Source organism: Mytilinidion resinicola (assembly GCF_010093595.1).
Source record: "Mytilinidion resinicola strain CBS 304.34 unplaced genomic scaffold BDZ99scaffold_7, whole genome shotgun sequence".
NCBI classification, from domain to species: domain Eukaryota; kingdom Fungi; phylum Ascomycota; class Dothideomycetes; order Mytilinidiales; family Mytilinidiaceae; genus Mytilinidion; species Mytilinidion resinicola.
Window position 1 is genome coordinate 1673197 of NW_022985443.1, and position 9910 is coordinate 1683106.

Sequence of the window (9910 nt, forward strand, 5' to 3'; positions counted from 1 at the left end):
AAGGTAAATATATACAGTTTACTTAATATAAAAGTTATAGGAAAATATAAGAAGTAGTATAGGAAAAAGGCAAAATAAATAAAAGCTGCAGAGAAGCCTGCAGGTAATAATCGGAGTAGCTGTAGTTAAAAATAAACGTGTATTCTTAGTAAAGCTAGGTATAACCAGCTCTATATTACTATATTAGTTCTTTCCGTGCCGTAATTCGGATTTTCCTGCGTTTAGGTTTTAGCTCTTCGAGGTTAACAGCCTGCCCGCCTAGTATACTATAGGAAATCCTGCAATATCGTGCATAGGCATCTATAGCATCCGAAAATTATTAGGTAGCTAATAATTATTAAGTCTAGAATACGCAAATATAGTGCTAGTAGTAGAAGGCCGGCTAATTTCTATTAAAACATTAAATTTTAAGCAGGTCTAGCAGGCAGTATTGCCTCCAACGGGCTATACTACTAGGTTGGGCGTCGGCTTAGTTAAAGGAGCGGCAACGCGGATAAAGGCTTATACTTCCGGCTAGCATATATTTAGGCACAGATTTTTAATATATTAAAAGTCTGTGCCTAAATATATACTAGTGCTAACTCCCCCTAATATCTAAGATTCTGCTATAGTTTGCCGTATAATTCTCCTATTATTACCTAAGAAATAAGTAACTTTGTCTCTAGACTTAAAAATACTTAGTTAAAAGATTTTAAAGACAAAAATATACATCTATAAGTTCTATAACACTGCTTTTCTACTAAAGTTCTTTTTAGTTTATCTATAATATAATTAAAGTTCTTAAATCTGTTTAGAAAGCCTTATTAGGGCCCTTTGCAACCTAAATACTATTTATTATTTTAAAATTAAGCGGCAAAGCAAGCGGCAAAGCAAGCGGCAAAGTAAAATCTAAAGCAATTATATTAAATCTAGCCTAGCCAAGACCCGATAAGTATAAATCTATTAAAACCCTTCTTATAAAAGTCTAAGCTAATAAGACTATTTTCTAGAGCCTTAGCTTTTAGGACGACCTCCCTAGGTTTAAGAAGTGTGGATCTGTTATAACTAAGAATATCCGGGTTAACGAAACTAATTTATTAAGTTCTAATAGTTATAAATATATAGATAAGCAGAGGCAATTTCTTACTAAACTAATTAATTAGAAGGTTTTTCTTTGCTTAGTACTTAAGAGCACTAGAACACACTATACTATTTTTTATAAATTTAGCTGTATACTTCTATATACCCTTACCTAGGAAAAATTTACGGCAGAATTAATAGCTAAAGGCTTCTATAATAATAGCTTACGTTGTTATATCCCGCTTAAAAAACTTATAAAAAAAAAAAATAATTTTATATCTGCTAGAGGCAGGTATTAGAGTTTTATAGAGAGGCTTAGAGGGCTTAGTGCCTTATTTTTTCTTCTTAATATCGGGTATAGCTTATATAATTTACTAAAATCTAATAGGTATAATATACTAATAATATTTATAGATTAGAAGTTAAATTACTTAGAAAGGGCCTAGTTTATAAAAATGCAATTCTAAGCCTTTAAAAGGCCGGTATTACGACAGCGTTAAAGCCTTATTATTTGCTCGCCGAGAGGCTTATAGGGATATATATTAGTATAATAGCTAGTGTTATACAGAAACCGATTATATAGGTCGGGGCTCTAAAAAGACGATTAGAAGGCGCTAAGCGGCTAAATAGCAAGCGCTCTAGATATAAACCGAGCTAGTAAGGTAGAATCTATTTATATATTAAATTAAATAATCGCTAAATACTAGTATAGGGGATAAAAGGCCGTCGAGCGCGCCGGCGCTTCTAGCGGAGCAGACCCTATATAAAACAGATAACCTTACGCAAGTTACGCCCTAATAACTGCTAAGCGCTAATCTAGCGCAATAACTTCTTTAGATATCTCTTAATAACTAAAGAAGTGCAGTAATAAAATAAAATAGGTTAAATACAGATATCCCTAGCTCTTAATTAAGCTTAGTATATAGAGCGGATAGTATACGGCAGTACGCCTAAGTATATACTAGTGGTTAATTAAACCTATTAGGTTAGAAAGTAGAAAATATGCTACTTTATAAGTGCTATTAATAATAGCGCTGTTAAAAGCGGTACTAATATAGAGGAAGATGTATTCCCGCAGGCTAAGAGCTAAATCCTTACTATAATATACTACTCTTAAATTAATTTATACTAATAAGGTAAGATCTTTTTATTTAGTTAAATAAAATAATAGCTAAGTACTAGTATAGGGTATAAGAAGAATATATAAATACTTTAGATATCTTCTAATAACTAAGGAAGCGCAATTACAGGATAAGGCGAGCTAAATACGGCTGTTTCTAGTTCCGTGCAATTAGACACCTTTAGATTAGGCGACGTATTGCTGGGTAAAATAAACTACTTTAATATATTAGTTGCAGCTAAAACTATAGCAAACGTAAATACTCTATTATATAATCCGGAAAGAAACTCTAGAACTATTAGAAATAGTAAGTAAAATAATATTAGGGCACCCTAATAAGGACTAATCTTTATTAGGCAACTATATAACCGGTTTTAAAGGCTTTTTATTAGGAAATAAGGAATACTCCGTTCTAGAACTAAATAATAGCATTACTCCAGGTCGGGTTTTATATATTTAATCTCTCTGCCCTTACTAATATCTCCAGCGTATAGGTTTAGCATTTATTCTAATTAACCTCTACTAATATCGGCCTTATTACCTAATAATTAGTCCGATTACTAATATTCCGAAGTAGCTTAATTTCTAAGTAAGTTACCCTACTAATAAAAATTACTTTAATAAAGCGGCGTGAAATTAACAAAGTTTATAAAAGCAGACTTATTAGAATATTCTAAAGACCTATAAAACTACTATATTCCTATTGCCAATCCTCTAGATAATATATAGAACAACGCTATACCTATTACTAATATATAGAACTTCGCCGTGCCTATTAACAATATATTAAATATTACTATACCTATCCTAGATTACTTTTTAGCAGTTTTAAATAGACTGCGGTTTATTAATATATATTTCCACCTTTATATCTACTTAGATAAGAGTAGTAAGGTATAGAAGGTTAGGCTAGCTAATATATTTTTTATTAGATAGACAACCTGCCCAACCTGTAGTAATATATTCTTAAGGCCTATAGTTTCGGAAATAATAACAGGGAACAGATCTATAGATTATTTTATAAGTACTTCTATATTGTCGTTTATACAGCGTATAGCGGTTATTCGAGTTTCGCTAGTAGACTGTTTTATATTATAAATTAGCTAAATATCTAGTATATATTATAGAGTAGTTATACTCTAGGTAATATTTAGATAAACTTAGAAAAGGCAACTAATAGTTCGGTTATATTTTTATAGGTTTTAATATTACTAGGGAAAAAGCAAAACAGCGCCGAATTATAAAGCCAGGCTAAACCGGCTTTAAGTGCGCTTTTAGCATCGTCTGTTAGCTTATTAACCTGGAGATACGCTTTTACTATAGCTATATCTGTTTATATATTACTAAAAGCCGATTATAGGTATAGTATTAATTATTAAAGATATATTAAAGTAGTATAAATGGAAATTTTGGAAGGGTTTAGGATTTATAGCGGTTATAGCGCGTGCACTATTTTAATGCTTAGCATTTAGACCACTTCTTAGGGCCTAGTTTCCGCATCCTAGTGCGAAACTCTATTTCGCGCTTTTTTAATAATTAACAATAATATTTATACGCGCTAATAAAAAAGATAATAGTAGGTTATATAGGCCGCTCCTAGCATTTTCCACCCTTACTTTAGACTTTTCTAGTCCGGATTTTATTGCTCTATCCGCTAATACTTTAAGTATATTAGAGGCAGGTAAATAGCTATATAAGTTATACTACTTTATACAGGCCGCTAACACTTTATTCTCCGCAGGTATTCTTATATCGCCTTCTCCTCGCAACTATCGGCCTGTTAGGGTTAGGCTTACTGCTCCTATAGTTGCGCAAGTCTAATAACTTATTAAGCAATAGCCCCGGCTAAAAGGCAATTCCTGTATATATATATAGCAACAACCCTTTCTAATATCCTTTTAATAGCTATTTTTACAGTACTTTTCGGCCCCTTTTAACCGCGTTTTTTACCCTTAAAACCTAGCCTTTTAGTATTATAACTTCGGACTTTAAAGCTTTCTAAGCCCCTCTAGGCTATACCTATAAGGGTTTTACTAAATAAATAGATTACTAAAAGTTAACTAAGAAGGAACTTAAACACGCTATAGTAAGGTTCTACCTTTAGTAATTATTAAATATTCCGCTAAGCAGTAATAGTATATATAAGTCTATAGTTTAAGTGCCGAAAGCGTTAATATTAAGATATCTTTCAACAGAAAAATTATTGCAATAACTGCACTCCTAAAAACCTTTATATTTTATATTCTAATATTACTAGAGGTAGATATACAGCGTCTAGGAAAGCTAAAGGTAGTTAAAAAAGGTATTAAAAATATATAGGAAACGGCCAACGCAATAGGTATAGTAGCTAGTATAGCAACTATAGCATACTTATTCTTCTAAAACTAAGGAACTAGCGGCTAATAGAGTATTATATTCTAGCTTTACGATTAAATAAATCTAAACTTAGCAGTTGCAGTTCGGATAAAAAGTGCTATTAGACTTAGAAAAAATTCTATCTATTATTACTACAACTCGCCTGCCTTAATTGTCGGCGTACCCTTTAAGTTAACCTATTGCGTAATATTAACGGAGATAATCTGCTTAACGTGTATTTTCTATTAACTACTATATTAATTAGCTTCTAGTGTTCCGGCTATGCTATGCCACTCTATATAGCTCGCTAATTCCTAAGCAATAGCTTAATCCGTGTATACTAACTAGCTCTTCTCCTATATATTACTTTATTCTAAATAGGGACCGTAGTTAGCTGTCCGTTAAAAGCCTCTTCTATAGTATATAATACGGCGCTTCTATATATTATTTAAAATCTTAGTATTCCAGCAAACTTACTTATTATTATAAGTTCTATTCTAGTCTATAAATTAACTAAGCGTTTTTTTACTAAATCTAATAAAAATCCTATAAGTTATTATAATAGAAAGATCGGTAAATACTATACTACTGTAAGCATCGAGTACACTAGGCACTATTACGCAATTACCGCTCCTAATAATATCCTTCTTAATAATAGAACGGTTAGGAATATTTATAATATAATAATAATATTATTATTCCTTGCAGTTATAGTCCTTCCTAAAAATAGATTTAAGGCCAGGAGCAGGATTATACCCAACGATTTCTTAGTCTATATTAGCCTAACGCAACTACTACTAGTTCCTGGCTCGAAAATACTCTATAAATAAGTAAATAATTTTATTCTCCTCCTAAAATAGATTTAGATATATAATCTAGATTAGTTTTAGTAGAATACTAATTTTAAAAGCAAACTAAAGGAAGTTCCGCCTATATTATACTGTGCGTTGCTAAGCGGTCTAACTAGGATTATAAGAGAATTAATTCTTAATAATACTAATATTAACACGTAAGAAGGATTTTATAGCAACGCACTCTAGGCGGTATCGGCAACAGGCCACTATAATATTGTTAAGCAGCTGCTAGATAAGAATGCCAATGTTAACGCGCAAGGGGGATTCTACAGCAACGCGCTCCAGGCGGTATTAGGAATAGGCCACAACAGGATCGTTAAGCGGCTGCTAGACAAGGACGCCGATGTTAATATATAAGGGGGATTCTACGGCAATATACTCTAGGCGGCATCGGCAACAGGCTATAAGCAGATTATTAAGTAGCTGCTAGATAAGGGCGCCGCGGTTAACGCGAAAGGAGGAGAGTACGGCACTGCGCTCCAAGCGGCATCGCGAAAAAACTACTACCGGCTTGTTAAGTAGTTGCTAGACAGGGGCGCCGACGTCAACGCGCAAGGAGAAAAGTATAGCAACGCACTCCTGGCAGTATTAGAAGGAGGTTACTATAATATTATCGAGCTGCTACTAGACAGGGGCGCTAAGGTTAACGCGAAAAAAGAAAAAGAGTACGGCAACGCACTCTAGGTGGCAGCAGGAAGAGGCTACTGCAATATTATTAAGCTGCTGCTAAATAAGGGCGCCGATATTAATATAGAAGTAGGATACTACAGCAATATACTTTAGACGGCATTGCGAGGAGGCTACTTTAAAATCGCTAAGTAGCTAGTAGATAAGGGCGCCGACGTCTGTATAAAAGAAGGATATTATAACAACGTACTACAGGCTGCAGCGCGAGGAGGGCACTTCGAGATTGCTAAGTAGCTACTAGATAAGGGCGCCGACGTTAATACAAAAGGAGGATTCTACGCTAGCGCACTCCAGGCGGCATCGCGAGGCTACGGCCAGACCGTCGAGCTGCCGCCGAGTAATAGCGCCGACATTAACGCGCTTAAGGCGGTATTGGAACAAGGCCTTAACAAGACCGTTAAGCTGCTGCTAAAGAGGGGCGCCGACGTTAATACGCAAGGGGGAAAGTATAGCAACGCGCTCCAGGCGGTATCGGAAAGAGGCAACAACGAGATCGTCACGCTGCTACTAGGCAAAAGCGCCGACGTTAACGCGCAAGGGGGGAAGTATAGCAACGCGTTCCTGGCGGCATCGGTAAATAGCTACTACAGTACTTTTGTACTGCTCCAGGCGGCATTAGAAAAGGCTAGGCAAGATCCTTATACTGCTAAGTAAATAGCAATATTATAACAGTATTAGTCCACGTAAATATTTCTAATAGTAACTTAGTCTTGATTTTAAATTATAGCTATCGCCTGGTTATTAATAAGGTTCGCACTGCGGCTTCTATTTATAGGATTTAGCTAAAGCTGCTACCTAGACTTTTCTAATATACTTAAAGGGTTTAGTTATAGGCTTAATAGAGTAAGTAGAAAGCGCTGTAATAATATAAATCTGCTCTGCTATACTATTATAAGGTGCTTAGAAAGGTGTAAATAGGTGTTAATAACGGGTTATAAGGCGTTGGCACTAGTAGTACTAGATATAGGCAGGTTGTTAGAAACTACTAAATATTAGTTAAAGCTAGCCTGTTTAGTAGTACTAATTTAATTAACTAAGGTAAGCGCTTAAAAAAGGTTGCGTTTAAAGGAAAAATATAGGCTGCTTAAAAAAAGGCGAAGAAATAGTTCTATTAGGAAGGTAGAGGTCTATAATAGCAAGCGCGGATATAGGTGTTATTAATAGAACTTAAAGCACCTTCTAGTTTAAAAGGTTAAGTAATTTAAGCGTTTATAAGTTAGGCGTTTAAGGGTTCTAGATAACTAGGGCTAGCTAAGCAGCTTAGAGCTAAGATACTAAAAGGTTCTAGGCAGCGGCCGCGCTGGTTTTTGCTTGCGTTCTTAGAGCTTATATATACCTAGAGTTATTAATTAGCTGCGCAGAGAAAAAGTGTTAGCTAATATACTTAGATTAGAAGAAATCGGCTATTCCGGCGAGTTAAAAATAGTTAGGCAATAAAATCTATATAGGTTATTGCTGTTAAAGGTAGTAAATAACTTTATTAGCAACCTAAAGCGGCAATCCTAACTTTAATAAGCGCAGAGCCTTAAATATAGGAAGAGGGGAAACCTAATATCTTAGGCTTATAAAAGGGGTAGAAGTACCTAAAAAGCATAATAATATACAGGCTATTAGCTAATTAGGCAGTAAATAGAATAAGAAAGAGGAGATAATAGGGTATAATATAAACTATAGAATACAGCTTTAAGTAAGGCTAAGTTATAGTTATATAGCTCACCCTTATACTTAACCGGCACGCTACCTAGCACCTAGTCTAAATTAATATTGTTTTTATTTAGGAGGTTAATAAGCCTAGGAAAAGTTGCGCTGCTCCGAAGATCTACTAGCTATCCTAGGTTTATTAGCTTCTCCCTTTTCTAAAGCTAGTTTTCGAAGTTGCTTAGTTTAAGTATAAGAAATCCGGCAGGAATATATTATAACCTATACCGGTATTCTATACTAGTTATAGATCCCTTATATTTCTTATTCTTAATATTCCTATTGCAACTACAGCAGCTGGCTAGGAGCTAACTGCGCCTAATTTATTCCCTTTGCTTAATAGACTTGCGGCAATAATTTAACTACCTCCTAGTAAAGGATATAATAAGGTAGAAAAAGAAAATAGGTAGCAGCTAATAGTAGAAATAGGTAGGGCGTAATTAAGTTTAATAAGCGCGTGTAAAGGGCGTAACAGGTTAATATAAGTTTATAATAGCCGCTATAGTAGCGCTTATTACTAGTAACCTTAAAAAGTATATATATTAGAGGGTACTTAAAAAGGACCGCAATATAAACTATTTAACGCCGCAGCGTATAAGCTCTATTCCCTAACGCAGCTTATAAGTTCTATATATAATTAAGTTATCTATATTTCCGCGCGAGAAGAATACTTACTACTTACCCCTGTATGCAATATATATAGTATAACGCTGCTTTTTTTTATCCCTGCTATAAGTTGCGGTTAATACTCGCGTATAGTAAGGTAGCTTTTAGAGTCTATAGCTTATACTAGCGTTATAGAAAAATAGACAGCGGGCTTCCACGGCGGCGCATATTATCCCTAATAATACTAGCAGCTTAGTTATAGGGAGAATTGTAAGGAACTAGGGTAGGAATAAGAAAAAGTAGTAAGCAGCTGCGCTTCGTTCGCCGGCGGGTTTATAATAGATATGCTAGAGCATAGTATTAATATTCGGCACTTAAGCAGGGTGCTAAAAGCTACTTTAGCTTAGAAGAATTATAGACTATTACTAGCAGCTTATATTCCGCAGAAATAGATTTTTTTACAGCTAGCCTTTCTATATATATAAAAAAATAGTATAAAGTAAAGTATTTTTGCCAATATATTTAACTAGGCTAAATTCGCTGTTATTATTAAGCCGTAAAAAACGCATAAAAAAAGGATTCTAGAGCTTTAGCTAAGGAAATAATTATAATAAATATAGGGTAGAGGGCAGTATAAAGTAGCTAAACTTAAATAATACTAGTCCGCGTAAATATTTCTAAGGGTAACTCGATTTTAGTTTTAAGTTATAGGTTATCTTAATAAAGTTTACGCTGTAGATTAAGGTAAAGGTAAGTAAATAGTATACTAAGTTAGTATATAAGCTTTGTAAACTCCTAGAGTTTATAAATAATAATATAAAACTAGGGGCTAGGCTGTAAGTAGGCACGTAACGAAAAGGTAAATATTCTTAGTAGCGCGTTCCGTGCAAGCTTTGCAATCCTCCGTCTCCTATTAAAGAAAGTCCTTAAAAAACTAAATAATAAACGCGTTCTTTTTACTAAGTGTTAATAAAAAAAGGGGTATATATACTAAATATTTTGGCAGCAAATCCGTTGCAATATTTATAGGTATATAATTCTAAAGAGCTGCGCTTTAGCAGGCTGTCTACAAAGGAATAATTATTCCTATAGCGCGCAATCGTGCCTATAATAGTAAGGTTAGCCCAGCTTTCCGAGCTATTCTTAGCGGACGGGGATGCGCTACTCCCTATAGGAATGCGTATTGCGTTAACCTTATAGTAGCGCCTGCTGTAGCTAAGATTACCCGGAATAACTTCGGTTTCTGCTAACCTTACGCCTATATAGACTCGTAAGTAGCCTGCAGTATAATAGTATAGCCGGCTAGCTAAAATATTCCTTCGCAGTTTTTAGCTCTGTTACCAACGCTATTTATACTTAATACCCTTCCCGTAATAATATGCGCTGCTGTAGAATTACTTTAAGTTTTAGATATATTAAGCCGAGATTCCAAGATTCTAAATATACCGATAAGCTATAATAATAGTAAAGCGTATAGTTACAGAGAATAACAACAGTTGTATAGATCCGATTTAATATCCTTATAATAATA

At 34.4% G+C, this 9910-nt stretch overlaps 1 protein-coding gene across 1 annotated transcript; it reads left to right on the top strand.

Moving 5' to 3' along the window:
* Positions 1-5574: 5574 nt before the first annotated feature.
* Positions 5575-6729, top strand: BDZ99DRAFT_384981 (ankyrin repeat domain-containing protein; the record flags this gene model as incomplete). The annotated part of the gene is made up of 4 exons (XM_033715412.1): positions 5575-5733; positions 5824-5901; positions 6310-6396; positions 6469-6729. Coding segments are annotated over 4 exons (585 nt in total), but the record flags the coding sequence as incomplete, so codon positions are not given.
* Positions 6730-9910: the final 3181 nt, after the last annotated feature.